Source organism: Diorhabda carinulata, chromosome 5, assembly GCF_026250575.1.
Source record: "Diorhabda carinulata isolate Delta chromosome 5, icDioCari1.1, whole genome shotgun sequence".
NCBI classification, from domain to species: domain Eukaryota; kingdom Metazoa; phylum Arthropoda; class Insecta; order Coleoptera; family Chrysomelidae; genus Diorhabda; species Diorhabda carinulata.
The window spans coordinates 13,773,722-13,794,216 of NC_079464.1; the positions used below are offsets into that span (position 1 = coordinate 13,773,722).

Genomic DNA, 20,495 nt, shown 5'->3' on the forward strand with positions numbered 1-20,495 from the left:
ATATTTATTGCTCAGTTTATTTGGTAGTAGTCTTACTAATACGAAAAAGTGTTTGTTGTTGCTAATTATTTCCGTTCGTATGATCAGAAAATCGAAAATAATTGCTACAAAAGGTTATATTGTCTATATTGTATCAATGACTTTTTTTAGTTCTTGGTTTTCGCCCTAGAGTTGTACTAAAGTGGTTGGGGTGTATATCCCGGTGAGAGTACGATTTCCGTGATAGCGGATTTGGCTTAAAACGTCCAAAATAAATCGAAAAAGATAGGATGAAAGTTTTTGATATCTCGCTTCGTTTTCGAGATATCAAAAAATTATAACCAAACGTTAGTTCAAAATTCGCATTATTGAACAGATGGCGTTCAATACTTCGTTTCAAATGAAGATTTTATGAATTCGAATTCAATATGAATCTTGTAAATCAATAAAAAATGATTTTTTTTTTTTAATTTTTATATTATTTACCCTGATACTCCAAAATTATATTGAAAAAAAACAGATTTTTATATTAAAATGTGCCATTTTTGATAACTTTCATCACTCTGTGACGAATATACGATAAATACATGAATTTGATGTTTTCCATAATGAGTTGTGGGTTGTTTTTCATTACTTATAAAATAAAAAAAAATATTTACTGATAGTTTGAAGATTTAACTAGTAATTTAAAGTAAAAATATCCTCTTTGGAGCAAAAAGTACGTTTTGAATGCTTTCAAAAGTTATTTATTTAGGTTAGGTTAGGTAGTATTTTTATGTATAAATTATTTCTATATAATAATTTATAATATATATCTATAATAATATCATCTATTTTTCATAAACCTGTAACATAAACAAAAATTAAATAAAAATAAATTTTTCCAACTTCAAGTATCGTTATCTCGAAAACGATATCGAAAAATTCTTCATTTTCGACTTATTTTGGGTCGATTTACAAAATGGCATAGTCAAATCCACGCGCTACGGAAATCGTACTCGTGCAGTTTTACGGTAATATCTTTTAAAATACTCGCTATTTCGAAAACATGGTTAGTATAAAAGTTTTAGAAAATTAAAATCTGCATTGAATGAGACACTTCGCTTAAAATTCTGACTACTTGTTCCCATACTATTGAACATCAAATTTGGACCATATATTTGAGAAACTGTCTTTTTAACCGTTTCTTACAGTTTCTTTTTCAACCCTTTAAGGCGCATTGGTAAATAAAGCTACCACAAGTGGTCTTTCACATCTTCCTTCCTAGGTTTTGTTAAATTTTCGATATAAACATTTTAAAAGCTCTCTCAAACAAATATGGTGTATGTCTTTTCGAAGTTTATTGTTGCCGAGAAAATTTCGGTGACATAATTTTCATTAGAAAAACGCTGGACGGTTTCTGACGTGAGATTTCTTCTACATATTCTTCGATTTTTTATATAATGTTGTTATTCCTAGTCAAATATGATAATATGACACAACGTCTGCGTTCTTTAAGCGGGCTAAGAAGGTAGTAAAGCTGTTTGGAAAAGAAAATGAATCTCTTTTCGAAGAAACCAAACCTTTCTTCGAGAATGACACTCAACATGAAGCTATTGCCAAAGCTGGCATTAGAATGAAGAAGGGGATACTTTCGATGAATTGTGATTTGCACATATAAGCCACGTATATGTATACATATCAGGCACATGATTTTTGTCTTGCACAAATTTCCAGTTGAGTACAAAAGAGGAAGATTTATGAACATTCAACAAGAGGAAGAAGAAAAAATCTAAAAAGACATGACATGGCTGTTGAAGCAGACTTTCAAGAGTATGAATCTGATTAAAACATCTGAAGAAACCAAAATAATAGTTAACCTAATAATCAAAAGCAATATTAATATCAATAATAACGTGCCGAGTACACTTCCTCACAGATGGAATTGAAATTTATGTATATCATGTATATATAATGTGACTCATAGAATCGCGATATCTCAAGAATGGTAACACTTAGAAAAAAAAATAATTTAGATCATTGTAGAGAATTTTGAAATCTACAACTTTGGTTTAAAGTTTTTTTTTGATGAAACTTACCGTTTTCGAGAAAATTCGAAAAAAACCTCAAATTTTGATCTTTGACCCCGAATAACTTTTGTAGCACACATAGAATCGATGGAGATTTTTAAAACTTTGGTTCTTCTTCGTTATACCGCCACCACCAAAATAATAGTAATAATAATAATAACGAAAAACAGTGTTTTAGAAGAAAAGCAAGTGAATTTAAGGCGGAAAACGCAAAAAAAATTCTACATACATAATCCCAAAAAAGATCACGTGAAAATCATAAAATTTATTTATGAAACATATATGTAAATATAAGTATATAATATTTTTCACAATTTTGTCTTGCAGCAATATCAGCAATGTCGGCAATATCTTTAAGAATCTCCTCAAAAGAGTCGACATTTTTATATCTGGAAAAATACAAAAAAAACTGAATCAATATATTGCCATCCCTATTTCCCCCGATCTTCCTTTTATTTCGGAGCAATGAGTTCGCACAAACATCCCTTGCATAATTCCTCCAATCCCTCATAGCCTCACTACTCATAGCCAGCTCTCGTTCTAAAAATTCACTCTCTCCGCATCTCCCAACCTAACCTAACCTAGCCTAGCTATTTTTTTATGTAAAATAGTCTTCCAACCCATCCAGACACTTTTATTATTCATACTTCGTAATTTCCGTGGTGGTGGTATAACGAATAAGTACCAAAACTTTATTTGTAATTATAAACCCCAGCTCTCCATCAATATTGGGCTTTCCGGGAATTTTTGTTATTTTAAATGTCTATATTGCCCGGAATATTACTTTTGAATAAACTTCAGAGAAACGCCAAGAGGATTTGGAAAGTAAAAATGATAGGGAATATTCACAATCGAAAGAAAATATGCCTAGGATCGTACGCATGCGCGGAAAACGTGAATTTAAAATTCGGTCCAAAAAGGCTTGTTCCTGCCACGAAAAAGGAAAAAAAAATAGAAATACGATAGTAAACGCACCGGGCCTTACCTAACCTAACCTAACCTGACCGAATCGATAGCATCGACGTATTTCCCGATGCCGAAAGAGCAATGAAAGCAATAGAAATAAACAAAAAGCAATTTTATTTTTATGAATAATATGAGAGCCTGAAAATAAAAAATTGATCATCAATTGATGAAACATTGTATTATTTAATAACTACTTAGATTTTTGAAAGTATTCCTTTTAATTTTAATTCAAAAAACCAAACCACAAAAAATGTTTTAAACTTGCAATGTTTTATTCACCACTAATTCAATGAACGATCAAAATGGCGGATATTTCTGCTCCTACTTACCTGCGCACGAAAATACTTTTTTCATAATTATATAAATTGCGAATACTGAATATAAGGAGGTCAATATGGTGTTTGTATTTAAATTGTTGTTAGATTGTCAAATACATGAACCTTTTATGTTTTCGAAACTCTTTAAAATGTGGAATATTTTTCATATTTTTCAAAATTTCGAAGTTCATTTTGCACCGAAATCGACATTATACATTAATAATGATTTTAAAAGTTTAATTTCGCCGAATTTGACAATAAAAAAATTTTTAGTCGACCAAAAAAACTGCCAGTCATGTTTGTACATTCTTAATATTTCCTGCAACTGTTATTTCGCAGATAGGATAGTCTGGCGCTGAGCTATTCATATATGAATACTAAAAAAATATACAAACATTCTACTTCGGATTAATCACAGACACATTGATATGACTTTGCCAATAAATCTGTATAAATTGGGCACAAGGCTATTTAAAACTAATTGTTTTGAACCGAAGTTTCTTCTAAATATAATATATATCAACGCGAGAAGTACTAAATACCTACCACTACCAGTTATATGGGTGTGCTCGAAATTGGCATTGTTTACTCGCACGATTACAATCCTTTGGCATCATGATTAGAAGGACAAAGCTTGTCAGGTCGACGCTACAGAGACGGATTTAATATGAACATTAATTCATACATTAAATACATATTAACCTCCAATATACATAGTGCGGTCCATGAATTCTTAGCATAACACAAAGAGAACACACACTTCTTAGAGAGTCTGACTAAAGCATCTAGACCACTATAAAGATGTCGTGCATTTTTACTGTCAAAATATTCGTTTCATTTCATAGTTGCTGTTGAATCTTTTACCCCTTCAGCTTTACGAACAAAGCATAAAATCAAATCAGTGCTAAATGTTAAGTGTCATGAAGCCTCATGCGTGCACAATAACCGTGGATAGCGAAACATTATGAACTGGAACATTGTAATGAGGCAACGATGCATCTGAGATGATCTTGCCACGTCTTTACTCGATCATTTTTTGGTGGAACTACTTTAGTAAGTCAAAGTAATATACCGCATTCACGATTATATTTGATTTCTTAAAGTCCATCTTCCAGTCCCAAAATATTGTAGCCATCACTTTTTTGGTGCTTTTCGTGATCTTTACTTTTCTTGGCAGGAGCTCTACTTTCCGATACCACTCAATAAAATCTCTTTTGGATATCGGATCATAGCCAAAAGTCCATAGTTTCATCACTTTTTATAACAATCAGATTGCATTTTCTTGGTTCTCGCAGCAAAGCTCTAAGAATCGTTTATAACATTTTACTCGACGCTGCTTTTACACTGTGCTGAGAATTCTTGGAACGCTTATTTTGGAAATGCCGGTCTCTACTGCAATTTATTTTGTTTTTAAATGCCCTTCACTAATTTAATTATTTTTGGAATAGTCACAGGACCTTATGTCCCATAAGGGGGTCATCTTCTAATGATTCTCGTCCTCAGCGAAACAGTTTAGAGCAATTTTTCATTGTTGGAAATGGTGTACACTGTAGACAGCCACCATTCAACTCAAAAGTCAATTTGAGACAACAACTTAACTTAATGGACATTCGAACTCTCTCGACTATAATAAAATGAATCGAAGCAGGAAGAGTAAAGCTTGTCGAGCAAATACGCTCTATTTACTGGATGAGGACAAGAATATTTGACTTCCAAGTCCAAGTCCATAACTTTTTGTTATTGAAACGAGGTTATTATTAAAGTATCGGTAAAATTACACAAGATCAAGGATAATAATGGCACATATCTACTTGATTAAAGTCCATTTCAAAGAAAAATTGATATCAAAACTTAAGTGAGAATAGAAAAATGATTTTCTGTATAGAAAAACATTTTTTGATTACAATTTTTGTTGATTTATAAGACTTGTACCGCAATGTCAATTATAGCAGCATGAAATGCGGCCGAGCTTGCACCGATATAAATAAAAACATGAAATTAGTTGAATTATTGATATCAGAAGGAATGTGAGTGAAAGAACTGGCTGTTTCTGAAATCATAAAAGTTACTTATTCATTTATATTTAAATAGGTTAAGACAAAGCTGATAACATCCAAAGAATTCTTGATTTAGTTTCTTCATTCCATCCATAAATAGATAACAAATAATATATTTCATTTATTTATGTCATTAAATCTCTAGTAAATATTTATTGTTCGTAGTAATGACCGTTGTTTACACTTTTTAAAGATAGTAATAATATATTCTATTATAGTTTGGTAAATAAATGTTGTAGACGGTTTTAAAAACGAAGTTGACTTGTATTATGTCGATTAAACTAAAAAATAACAGCACTTGAAGACGATACAGGAATATTAGTAACAAGAATTCGACAGAGCCCTTATAGTGCAGATCTGACCCTCAGTGACTACTGGTTAATCGCTGATCTCAAAAAAATGCTCGCCGGTAAGGAATTCATTTCAAATGAAGAAGTAATTTTTGAAAGTCTATTTTGAGGCAAAAGACAAATCCTTCTACGAGCTCGGCATCGAGATGTTAGAGAAGCGTTGGAATTGCTCTTGAAGATGATAAAATTGATGAACAAAATCGATTTTTGGCAAAAACAATGAGTTTTTCTTAGTTAGTCACACGACTTATTGAGTGATGTTATAGTTTTAATATTGTTTCTCAGATATCAATGAATTCTTTGGTAACTAATTAGCAGCCTGTTCAAAAAAAGGCTTTTATCATTTCTCATACCCATCAATTTGGATTTTTGATTAACTATTGCACAAATGAAGCTATTTTCTCGTTTCCAAATAATATTTACTCCAGCCTAAACAACAATCACTCCACTGCAACAAATTTTTGTGATTTTTCTAAGGCTTTCGATTGTGTTAATCATAATATTTTAATTAACAAATTGCAGTACTAGGGTTTCAGGCGTACATCTCTAGCATACTTCAAGTCATACTTTACCAGCTGAAATCAGCTTGATACAAAGATGTCTTCTTGTAAGCCAAAAGAGCCAAGGTTCAGTACTAGGCCCTATTTTGTTTTTCTGTTTATCAACGACATCGCCTATCTAGACATCAGAAGTAAAATATGTTTTTTTGTAAATTTATAGAAACAAGTTTCTCTTGGAGCAATCCTGATCTCAAGGAACTTCATAGGACCATATATAGTGACCTAATCACCCTTAAATCGTGATACGATTCTAGTTGAACCTCACCGTGTCTAAAACTAAAGTTTTGTCATTTGAAAATTGTACTAAATAACACCACTACTGACGTCGTTGAATCTAGAAAATTCTTAGGGCTTGTTGTAGACAATTCTTTGAAATTGGAGTTAAATATCGCCGCTTTATTTAAATCTAAAATTGAGTTATGCCTGTATACTTATCAACCTGTATAACAGTTTATTATACCCCTTTTCGGGAGAGACTAAACAGTAGGACTTCAAGTAGGATTCAAAATATTGACTATTTCTTAGTTATTCATATTTTTGAATCAATTTGCCTACTATTTTAGAAAGATCTTTCCACTTAGAAAGGCGGAGCACGATTTTTATCTAACTACTCCACGTACAGAATTAGTTGAAGGCTCAATACTGCACAACGTGAAAAAAACGCACAATCATTTGCCAATTGAAATCAAATCTTTATATCTTTTTCGGTATTTTGTAAGACTTTGGTCTAATAATTGTAAGCTATTTTTTGATAGTAAGGTATAGTCTCTCTCTTCTCTAGCAAAATTCCATTTAATTCGTGTGATTCACTGCCTACTTTTATACTTGAAAACTGATTATTTTGGAAAAAATCAATTCCAAATTTTTATAGTTATCGGCAAAATTGAATTAGGCTCTAGTTTGACAAGTAAGAGCAAGCAGTAGGCGAAATACTTCATGTTGACATAATTCATTATATTTTCATATGAAACTAGTTTATAAAATAATATTTCTTCTTTTATAACGAAAAAAACGCCGAAAATCAATATTTGAAATAAAAATATAATAAAATAGATAACGTTAATCTTAACTGGACACGTTGGCAAAATTTTTGTTTTCCTTGTCAACATTCTCAAGGTCAAAATTGTTTTCGCGTTAATTATTATTTCGTTTATATCGATAAATAATTAATAAATCTTTGAAAATCTTGATGTTTTATTTCCATATGTTTTTTATTATCAAAGGTATTTTCAAAAAAATATGTATGTATTCGAAATGTTGTAGGTGGCGACTGCTACGCACCTCTTGTCATCACTACTGGATATTTTCGGATATTTATACTTTTGTTTCACGCCAAATGCGCGCTGGATATTATTTTTCTATTTGCCCGGTTTATTTTCGATTTTGTACTTTTAATTTAGAAAATATATACATATTGGATGATTAGAAGAGAATATAAGCAAGTCTTTTATCAGTTTTCCACCATGAATGCGATCAGCGTAAAAGGGTGAGAAAATTCTCTTAAATTTCACTTGCGCATGCATCAAACTCAAACTGTTACCTGGAATCTTCGTTTAAAAGTCTTCTTCTTACAAATTACTATAACCGATACCTTAATTGGTGTCCAAGATTTTCTTTTTGTTCTTTCAGAAAAATGTTAAAGAGTACTACCAAGAAGCTAAGAAAAATATTTGTTCTGATACTATAAATACTATTGACAATCACCTAAACTTATGAGATTTGTGTATATTAGGGTGTATCTTGTTGCAATACTGGGTATCCACATTGCAATCATACCTTTAATCTATTAATCAAACTCCTCTCAGAAAGTGTAGAATGTCGGATGGCTGTAGCTGCCAGATATCTTCGTCTTCTATTTCATACGCTTCCAAGTGTAGTGCTCTGAAGTAGTGTATAACACTTCTGTTTACCCCACAATGGCTTGATGGACTTGAGATTGAGTGTTTTCCTAATAAAGTTAATTCTTTGGGTTAAAATTTAGTCCCATCGACATCACCATCTTATGGAGTTGAATCCTCTTTGAACTGTGTCTCTGAGATGACTGTCGTCGGCATATTCTTGACAGGATATTCTGAGGTCAGTCAGTCCGCATAAGCTCCACATATGTCTTGAAACGAAGCAATGCATATTTCAAGAGGTTTTCCAGCTAATACCATCCACTTTATTCGCCGAATCTCACTGAATCGATGATTGGAGCTATTTAGAGCTATTTAGGTGAAAAAAAAAATCATTTCTGTCATTGATATGTGAAAATTAGATTTATCATTAAATACCTGTAAGAAAACGAATGTTTCTGAGTTGACTGGATCCAACGAAAGCCTTTCAAACCAAAAAAAAATCTATAATAATAAGAGTTAATGCAGCTTTGAATAACTTTCTCTAATTCTGATCTCCAGCAACTATTGGTCGGAACCAAATGCTTAAAGGATAAAAATATTACTCAAGATGACTAAACCCCTTCTCTACTGCTATTTGAAAGTGCTCTAAGGAACGAAATATCACACAAAATGATAAAGTCATTGCTAAAACAACAGCTTATTTCCAGATTTAATGAATATTGTTCTATAAAAATAGCTTAAATAGCATTGCACTGATTGTATCAGTCTCTAAGGAAATTCGTCTAAAAACTAGTTTTATATTTACTAGACCGTGAACTTAGTGATCGTCGTGATATCGACGAAATTCTTAGAGTTTTTCCAGTGAAGGTACGTAGAATAAAAATAGTATTCTTTATACGGCAACGCGTATCACACAACATGCCAATAATACCCATTCCATGCCTTATAAAATATTGGAATCTTGTTCTTTTTTACTCTTCACTCGAACAACTTATTCACCTGTTATACTACCACGTATAATAATGAACGAGTAATTTCAAAATGGCTCTCGAGAGTTTAAGAATCAAGATAGCCTTGATTGTAGTCGTACCCGCTGAAAAAGCGAAGTTTGTACGTACTACCTACAATAAACGTTCGACTGTTATGTCAACAAATAACCCGCCTGCTTGACGGTCTCGGTTTCTCGCGAGAAGTGATAAACAAAGTTCAGGAAGCAAGGACAACGACATTTGTTAAGAATTTTTTGAAAAGAAAAAACGCGCTGTGGTTAAAAATAGCCAGGAGTTGCGAAATTTTTAAATTGGACGAGACGAGAGGAACGTTACAGATACGGACTCAGCAATTTTGTTAATATTGAAATTTAGCTAAAAGCATAAATCAGATTGATAATTCCAATACGAATATACTAGGAGATATATACAAAATTTTCAACAAGAATTTTTTCCAAAAAATAAAAAATATATGCTAATAAACAAAAGAGAAGAAGAATAACTTAAAAGAACCGAAAGGAAGGTAATGAGAACTATAACAGGTACAAACATAACACAGGAAGGAGAAAGAAGAGCAAAAGAACGAAGAAATAGAGAGAGAACCAGGGAAGGAGAATATAGTGAGATATATAAAAGCACAAATGCTCAACTGGGCCGGGCACATAATGAGAATAAAACCAATTGAAAGAATGGAAAATAATAACAAAATCAACCAAAACAAACGACAAACTATAAAGAAAATAAAAATTAGAAAACGAGGAGTAAACCACCTCAAAAAAAGGATTTAAACCTCCAAAAGCGATAGCTATAATCCACATGGGATTGAAACGTTCAAACCTACGACGATGACATGTCCGCGGAATTATTTACGAAAAATTATTATGTGGTTAATCCTATAGAAATAGTTTAGAGTGTATTAAAATAAAAGCAAAACTTTTAAAGCGGTAGTGATTAAAAATAAACGGCAAGTTATATATTGGAATTTGAAAATGGTGTATGGAAAAATTGCGTTGAGCCTCCAGTAATGCCAGTAATAATAAATTTCAACGATTCCAACTCCGAAAAGTCTTGCTTTTTCAGATCAATACATTATAAGAATCTGTCTTCATCCAATCGTACCTAGCGCGCTGATTGGTGACACATTGAAATGTGATGGACAAAAAAACCTCGAGAACCTTCGGTATATAATTTGTTGCTGCTAAGTGTAGTTTGAAGTTATTTATTTGCAGTACTTCCACTTGTCCCTGTTTCCAATTACCTTCATTAACCCAACACGTAAGATCAAAAACTCAAAATCATTCAAAAAAAAAAAACAAGAAAATATAAACGAATTTCAACATATCAATTATCGAAAAACTAGTTGTAGATATAAAAGAGTCAAAAATTTAATCCAGGATGTAGAAATTATATTTTTATTTTGGATACGCTTTCCATTGCATACTTAATGGACGGATGAGCGTAACATTATTTTTCTATATTTCAAGCAAAGTTTTCAACATAAACCGTTTTGAAACTATTAATAGAAAATATTATAATACTTAGCAATTAAATATGTAACTTTCCATCTTAAAAATTGACGTAGTGATTTCATTAGAAACTACTAATTTGAATAGTGACTAAGTAGAAAATATATTAATAAACAATAATAATAAAATAAACAAATAAAATATATAGAATGATTACTACAAATATGTTTGTAGTAATAGGCGGTTTTTTTTAATATGTACAGGGGTGTCCCCTGTATGTAAATCCAAGTGGACGTCATGGGGGGCACTTCATTTCAGCCGCCATCTTCAATGTGGTTTTTGCTAAATATATAGTTAATGGTCAATGATAAATTAAAAATGGTGGTAACTGAATTGTAGAGCATGACATTTTCTATAAATTTCATTAGAAATATATGCGTTATACAAAAAAAGTTTCAAATAAAAAAGATGGCAAATATTATTATCTACAATAACAATTTTTGTCATACGGTGCGTGGTTCACGAGATATTTAATAAAGCGTGTTTTTCAAGATGGCGGCTGAAATGATCCCGTACGATTTTTACAAAAAAAAACCGGCTCTTGGCCTACCATGGAAACGTCAAGAATACTGTTGGTCATCGGCGAGTGCGACAACTCGTTCAACTTTTGGTACATTTTTCGGCTATTGTGTCAACTTCACCTTTAATGCAGTTATTTTAAGCAATAATTTCAGGCTTTTACGTTTATTCTTGATATTCCGCATTTTCACTTTCTCTATTTTCGTTTTACAAATTTTTAGAGGTCCTGTTTCCACTATCACTGTCCTCCTCGTTTTCTGAACCTTCAGAGGCACCATCATGTTCATACAGTACAATTAACTTAAACCGACCGCACCAAGATCTAATATGTGAAAAGGTCGGATAACACGATGTTGAAAATTGGTTAATTTTATTTGAACATTGAGAACTTTTCATGTACATAACTGAATTAAAAAAAACTGAAATATCTAACAGAAAAGTAATAACATATATTTTACAATATGTAGATACTGTAAATATTTACATACTGTACAATGTCGTAAAAGCTCCGTAGATGTTTCCTTCAGCTGCTCTGTATGTTTTAACGTTATTTCTAGAGCTTTGTGTCCTATGCTGTGTGAAACTTTCTGTTCACTGAAATGCAGCGCTCAGAAAGAAAGAAAAGTCACCGACTTGCCGCCTGGCAAGCGAATACACTGCGTACAATCGAAGGGGCTGCTTAGTGCACAACCTATCATGTTATTGTACTGTACATGATATTGTCCCAGTAGGTCGGATAAATCGGAAGATCGGATAACCGAGACTCTACTGCACTAATCTTCTATGATTTAGTCTATCACTTTGCACTTGTTACATAATTAATTGATTTAATAAAATGTTTACCTTCAGTCTCTGAAGACGATAACGTGGTTATCGAAACGCGCGTCAGACAGTATAATTGTTAGTGTTGGTGTAAACATTATATTCAGTATTATTTCACGCAGTTATAAAGAGTAGTGTAATGAGAGCTTAAGCTGCAATTTTGCTGCTGCTCACTTTGCGTATGAGAGATAATAATATGTCAATACAAAGCTGAAGTATTTCTCTTCAAAATGACGTAAGATTCATCAAAATCGGACATTTCTATCGGGAGTTATGGATTTTTATTCCCCGCGCTGGTTGAAAAAATGCAGTTTGCCGCGCGCCATGCAGATCGCGAAAACGCTTACCTTCAACAATTTTTTTCAGAAATACGGTGCAATTTGGAGAAATTGTTGTTAGGACCTTTTTTTTAAATTTTGTGACCTTTCTGAATTTACTTTTTTTTATAAGGCAATGATTTTCTGAGATATTCTAAAATTACCTCAAAAAACAAGTTTGACGCGTATTTTGGGGGACTCGTACTTCCTTTAGGGGGTGATAAGTTTCTTCATAAGTGATGTGCACGTTACGAACTACAATTTTATAAAAAATTTCGTAGGAACAATTTAAATTGAAGTTCCTAGCCCTTTTTACCGGCCTATAAAGTTTCGAACATATCGAACGATCCAATTGGGCATTATCAATGGTATTAAGAAATTATTTGTATTATTAATCAATTTAGGGTTAAAGAGTGATCAAAATAATGAATTGCTACAACTCACAAAATAATTCAAGTTGTAGATCATTCGAATATATTTCTACTAGAGATTTTACTCGCGCTTCTATGTCATATTGAATTAATGAAATATAAAATTTATTATTATTTAGAGTATAAAATTATTATATAGAGTAAAAAATTAGTGTTTGGATTCAATTACATTAATTCATTCATTTCATTTAAATTCCCAAATAATAAATGATCAAATTAGTAATTTTACGGGGCCCCTACGTGCTCGGGGCCTGGGGCTTCAGCCCCCGCTAGACCCTCCCCAAATCCGACGCCGAGGTAATTAGGTGATAATGTATTCATTATATACAATTGTTATTTCATACGAAAATACACGAGGTATAGGTAACAAAAAATATTTTAACTGCCTATTATTAGAACTGACACGCCTATGGATCGTTTTATTACTCTCTCATTTATGAAAATAAAATGTTATAATAATTAATAATTAAATATTTCTATGCCTGGAAGATGAGTTTAATTCATCCATTACCTTCCTACTTTCCAATTTTCGATATTAGTTCTTGGGTATCAGACTTTTAAGAATTTAAAAGACACGATACCTTAATAGAATAATTTTGACATTTAAAATAAAAGATATAGAAAATGTGATCGGTAACAACCATAATAATTAAAATTGCAAGAATCATATATTGAGCAAACATGTTTATTTTATTTAACAATCCTTACGAATACATTAACTTTATAATGAAGTTTTGAAGCGACTCACCTGTTTGTTCCAAAACATGTTCCAAACAAAAGTTCCCTGCGCCTAGATGCAACTTATTGTCCACTAATAAGCTACCATTATTCATAATAGTAGATTTGCGCAATTCGCCGACAACGTGCATATTATTGTCTGCGCAAGGGGGAAACCCAGCACCTAAAGTTCTATTTTGACCAACGTCTATCTTATAACCGACATCTTTAATTGTAATACAAGTACTTTTGGTTTGAGAAAAAATCGCGTTATCACCACAACACTTTTTAATAACTATTAGATTTTCCGGTTCGTTTAAACACACCAAAGCCGACTGATAGTCTAAACAGAATTCATTTGGATGAAAGAGTCTGTTAAATTCAAGACTGAAGACGGATCCGTTTAAAAAAGGAAAATTATTCTTTTGTTGAAATTTCAGTTGCTGTGGCTTTGAACAATTCAAGAAATTATCTTCCTTCACTTTCCAATTAACAGGTAATTCTGTAAACAGTTCAAATTTACCCTTACGTGCATTATAAATTTCCAAGTTCCAAGAACTAGAAGAGTTTTGGGCACACGTTTGATTCTGTATTGTCAATAATTCATTAAACTTACAACATTTATTTATATTGACAGTTTTTGGTAATTTTATAGATAAAACTGTAACACTGAGTAACACCACACTATAAAGCTTTGTCAGTAAAGGCATTTTGTCAAATTATTTAAAATAACGCAACTTTGCTAGAAAAACATTTTCTAATGTAAGCGCGATGTTTTTAGAACGCGTGTTAACAAGATTCTGAGAATGTTGAGCACTACTTGCTCTTCTAAACGCGATAGCCAACTGTTTCTCCTTTGGCACGGTAGTTAATATAGACCGGTCTTTCTGTTGATGACCCCCTCCTTAAGTCTTCTACACTGGTTACTGTACTACGTTTTGCCTTTGCAAAGTTTTCGTTAAATAGGTCGATAGATTTATTAATTAATGTGTGAACCTTTTATACGGTTTATTATACACTTTAAAATACAGAGTGAATTTTATGTATGAAACGCCTCAATCATCTCCGAAACGGCTTGTACGATTTTTATAAATTTTTATATACAAGGGTCTTGTTATATGGCCGGTATTATAGTGTTCTTTACCTTGTTGTCAGATCTTTCCTTTTTCCGGAAAAATAATGAGCTTTGTTATTTCAAATAAATCACTCTGTATATTTTTCGCCTTTCGTTATCCTTAAGAAATACTTATTATTTTTCATCTATACCTAAATGTACATTTACGTCATCTCCGCCGAAGTTAAAATAATACATTTAGTTGAATATGACTGCTAAAATAAAAAATTGGACGTTTCAATAAATTATTTTTGTTGAAATTTCAATCACAATGGATCGTTTATCTGAACAATATTTTAATAATATTAGGACATGCTGATAGGCGTAGAAGTCAACAAGAAACGTGTAATATCTCTAATAATTTATATCCTAACCGAAATTCCATAGATGTCAGTAAATTAATTAAAAAGTTTAACGAAACTGGTTCGGTAACAGATTTTTCCAAATCAGGACGCAGAAAAGCTGCATCAAGTTATTAGATATTTGTGTCCTGTTGCCAATCGTAAATTTAAAAAACCAGGACTATTCCGTTCAAAAACAGGACGCATTAATAGAATTGCAATAGTTGAATAAATATCTAGTGAAAATAGGTGAAATAAAATTCAAGCAATTAAAATAATAACAGTTTTTAATAAAAATATTTGAATAAAATTATACCAGTTGAAAAATAGTTATTAAAATATAAAACAAACAATTTAGTTTGTAACAAATTTTTGTGATTTTGTGATTTTATGTGATAATAAATTCCATCTATACAAAGTAACGTTGGTTTGAGAATTGTCAGAAAAGTTTGCAGACCTAATGATGGAAAAATCAAAACGATCCAATTTTTTTTAAGTAATGTTTTGCGATCAGTCTACTTTTTGTATTAATGGAAACATAAATCGGTATAATTGTAGATACTGGTCACGTAACAATCCTCGTTAGAAGCGTGAATCCCACACCCAATATTAACATTAAAAAAAAACTTGATTATTAGAAATTTTCAGAGAATAGTCTAAACAACCCCCACTCCACTTTTTGTGATTTTTCTAAGGATTTCGATTGTATTAATCACAATATTTTAATTAACAAATTGCAGTACTAGGGTTTCAGGCGTACAATCTCTAGCATACTTCAAGTCATACTTTACCAACAGAAGTCAGCTTGATACAAAGATGTCTTCTTGCCAGCCAATAGAATGTGGAGTGTCCCAAGGCTCAGTACTAGGATCTATTTTGTTTCTTCTGTTAATCATAGGACCATATCTAGTGTCCTAATTACCCTTAAATCATCTCTATCTCAAGGTTTCTAAACCTAAAGTTTTATCATTTACAAATACCTTGCAACCTTTATTATTAAATAAGACAACCATTGAATCAGTAAAATTCTTAGGGCTTGTTGTGGACAGTTCCTTGAAATGGGAGTTACATATTGCCGCCTTATCATAAAAATTAAGCTCCTCCTGTTTTGCGTTGAGATCAGTTTCCAAAGAACTGAACTTATCCACCTCTTCAACAGCCCTTATTAAGTCGCATCTGCGATATGCCCTTTCCTTCTGGGGTACGTGTGATGCGACTCAAACAACAAAAGGGAACTGGGACTCTTCCTTCATTAATCATATTTGAATCCGTAATTCATAAACACGCTTCTCCAATTTCAGAAAGGTCGTTGCCATCCATTTAGGAACGCGGAGCACGACCTTTACCTACCTACTCCACGTTCAGAATTAGTTAAAGGCTTAAGTTATTATAAAATGTTTAAACCTTTTTAACGAAAAATTACGGCTGCGGTATTCCGGTTGAAATTCAATCTTTTAAATTATGGCTGCTATTCAAAACCTAGGCAACCTCATGTTGAAAAAAGTTAAGATGGCGAAATTATTGGAAGATCCCAAATGTCCCGAAGTAAAATAGAGGAAGAGGTAGAATTTTCGAAAAGTTCAAAAAATTTAAGATAAAAAGCATACATTTAAATAAGGTAGATATTATCCAAAAAATGCATCCAGACGATCCATTTTAACAATTGGAATTTTCAAATTGGTCTTTAACCAAAACTAATGAAGATCCGGATTTTGTAAAAAAGGTATATGGTCTGATGAATCCCATACAAGCAGCAGCGTTATATTTAATGGGCAAAATACAAGACATTGGTTTCAAGAAAACCATTAAATTACTTTTGAAAGACAGCAACAAGTCCGATTTGATTTTAGTGTTTCATGTTTTGTATTGGGCACTAAAATTGTATATACAATTTTGAGGGTAGCTTAATTGCCCAACGATGTCCAAATATATTTAGGGTAGCTAAAGAATATTTGAGTGCTCATTTTGGTAAACGCTGGATTGGCACACACGGGCCAATCAGATGGCCCCCTAGGTCACCGGACTTACGTAAACTTATAAAAATCGGCGTAATAATATAGATGAATTCCGAGCGTCAAGAAGCATTCAGAAACTTACAGGAGGCAACCCTTTATGATTTTAAATGCATTAAGGCGAATTAAACCTGTATGTGGTTTATTTATAAGACAAAATGGATGACAATTTGAACAATTTCATTAGATTTAGAAACCTAGAAAATAGAAAAATAAGAAGAGGAACCAAAACCAATTTTTCACGCATCTAGAGCAAATGAATTGTGTACCTTCAACCTCGCCGCATTACTCGAGGTACCACATTAAACAGTACATTTGGCCCACGTTTCACCTCGAGTTTCTTCGAAAAATTTTCCCTACCACAACAAACATTAAGCACCATTGCTATCATCTTCAGCAGCCGAGTCATCATAATATACGGAATCTTCTGCATCTGAAAAGCTTTTTTGGTAGTTTTAATCGAGGATTTTTTATCCGTTGTTCCTGACTTTGGTTTGTCAATTTTGTTGTTTATTGAGTTTCTTTGTGATTGATTCTTCCAAATTTTTTTTATATAGAATAGATGTTATTAAACTAGCTTTAATGAGAGGTTGATGGTATTGGACAAACCTCTTTTGAAAAGACAAGCAAATCACTTTGCTGATATTGCTGCGGGAATTGCTATAGATTTCTTACACTTAGGAAGATTCAGAAGAATCCAAGCAACAAGCTTCTTGATTTGTTACTACTGATAATTACAGCTCGCGGGTTATTTGTCTTGAGCAGACTTTCCTCTTACGAACCGCTACTAATTTTACTCAATCTAGTTTGAAACATATGAATTAAATATTTCCAATAATAAGTTATATATAATTTTGTTTCAGTTGTGTGGTTACAAGCATTGTCTACATGGTGGATTGTTGTGCTTATTTAGGTTTTACATAGTTCAATCGTTACTTTCCCTTATTCTATGGAAGTAATTAACCAAAAAGACATCATTTAAAATAGGTTTCCGAACAAAATATTTTGCTAGGAATTTGCTTAACGGTGATATGTGGCCACCTGGAGGTTAATTCAAATGGTCTGTTGAATCTTCATTGCTCCGCGATGCCTGTGAAGCTGAATTAAGTACTGACTTTTATATTAGTTCCGTAATTTCCCAGTTTTCATATAATTATATTTAAATCCGTAGACAGCAACCGATCATCACTATCAATAGCGATCTTGAAAACATTCTGGAGTGAAGTGTAAGTAATCTGATAGTGCTAAGTGTAGCAAAGACCGAGACTGTTACATTTATAAAGAAGGCTGATACTGCAGCTCAGGATATAGTCCTGCCTAGACATAAAATATCACCATCACCGCAAATTCGCTTGCTTGGTGTTAATTTTGGGAGAAATATGCCCTGGCATTATCACGTGGTCGAATTAACTAAGTCAGTTTCACAAAAACTTATTCTTTAAAACCAAAAAGCTGTATACTCCGCACCGACTTCTCATTTTCCACAGCTATTTTCACAGGGAAGGCACCATTCAAACTTCTCGAGTGTAATAGGGTTTTTGAATGTCGAGTAAAGTCAAGAAAAACACAAGGTATGCCTTATTTGAGTCACTTACCGTACAAACTGTTTATTCAATGCAATATTACGTATCTATCGTTGTAAATTGAATTATTTTATAAAACAATAAAGATGCAAATTACAAATATAAACTGGCATTTTATTATAATTTTCTCTTGGCAATCCGAATGATACTATAGTTATATAATCCAAAGCAACTCTCTTCACAGCGGCGCACCATCATCAATTACTTATTTATTATTATGAACTCTAGCCTTATTATGTTATCGTCACTATAAATTGTCTGTGCTTAGTATTTCTGATTTATAGTTTTATAGATTCAACTTCAGCCTTATTAAGGTATCGTCTTCAATTATTTATTATTTAATTATTATTAATGTGACTACAGTGAACAATAAATATATTTATTTAATTTGACAATTATTATTGTATAAGATAAAAACTAATATATAAAGAAGCCAGGAATACTAAAACCTCGTTTATTCAATTTGATATTCGTCTAGTACACCAGTGAGATTAGTGAAACCACTTGTAACTTTAAATTATCAAATCCTCAGTTTGCTAAATAAAGTTGGTGAATTGAGTTATTTGATTCTATCATTGGATAACTTAGTTAATAATTAATAATTCAACAAATATTCCACGACACCTAGTGATTAAAATGAGAAGTATCTTACTCGTTATTTCGGTAATGTAGAACACTGTATTTGTAAGATTCCGTACGTACCAATATCTCGGAGCGCCATCTTTAAGACTTATGAGGAATATATGTCGATTATTCAAATAGAAATCTATACAATATTGAAAGCATAAAGAAAAAATATGTAAAATTGGTTGCATAATCTTCTTATTTAATTTTTAATAATTTAATGAAATCATATACAAAGAATTTCTTTTGTTATATCGATTCATGTTATAAATACAAATTACTTACATTAAAAATTCATGTATAATATAAAATTGTTTTTGAATTCTGAATAAGTAAAATTTATGTACACTCCTCAAAGGCGCACCTATTTTTACGGTTTATCAACTTTTTTTTATGAATTTGAAGACAGTTCAAGGATTACGAAAAATTCTTTTTGTCAAATTCTTACATATTATAATATTGTCTGATCAACAGCTTAAAGAAGAAACTTTCAATTTACTTTGTCATATTTGGAAAACCAAAAAAATCATTATAGTCATTATAGTACCCATTTGCAAGAAGGGAGACAAAAAGTTGTTTGAAAATTATATATAATAGAGAATTAGCTATCCGCATCAATTTTGAAAAGAAGCTAGAAATATACGCAGAAAAATTGTTAGGAGAGTCTCAAGAAGAATTTAGAAAAGGCAAAAGACCAAATTTTTTTGGTAAAAAAACTTATCATTGACTGTTAGGAATTCGAGATACCAACACAGATCCTTTTGTTGATTTCAAAAGAGCATAATAGTGTAAACAGAGAAAAGTTAATCCAAATATTACTAGTTATTAAGAAAATTGAACCTTTCAAAACACAAAAGGATTAAGAAAAGGCGACCCCTTATTGACGGTACTGTTTAATGTAGCTTTGGAAGGCTCAATACGAAGAGCCAGTATCAACAGAGAGGGCATTATATTTATCAAAAGTCATCAATGCTTAGTCTGTGCTGAAGATGTGACGTTGATAGCAAAAAAACAGAAGAAAGCCTGAAGAAACCACAAAGCAACTAATAACAGCAGCAGAAGAAATAGGCCTGCAAAAATGACAAAGCAAAGTTTATGGAAATAATAAATAAATGTGGAAGTAAGACAAAAAACAAATTCAAAGTACATATGTACATGATGGGACGTTAATAGAATACGAGGAAGTAGAAAATAAATGCCAAGAAGAAACGGAAATCGATCTAATAATTGACAAAAGTAACAGCTGTGCAGAAGAATATCAATATCGAAAGAGATATCCAGATCCACGAAAGTTCAAATTTATAAGACAATTTTGAGACTTACCCTGACATACGCTTTTGAAACCTGGATAATGACGAATACTA

The 20,495-nt window shown here is 32.0% G+C and overlaps 1 protein-coding gene across 1 annotated transcript in view; it reads right to left on the minus strand.

Moving 5' to 3' along the window:
• The window catches only part of LOC130894424 (probable G-protein coupled receptor Mth-like 1), a 147,137-nt gene extending 132,759 nt beyond the window's left edge, over window positions 1-14,378 (minus strand). The window contains exon 1 of the mRNA XM_057801264.1: window positions 13,489-14,378. Coding sequence (XP_057657247.1) covers window positions 13,489-14,167 — 679 coding nt within the window. The 5' untranslated portion in view covers window positions 14,168-14,378. The remainder of the gene's footprint in view (window positions 1-13,488) is intronic.
• Window positions 14,379-20,495: the final 6,117 nt, after the last annotated feature.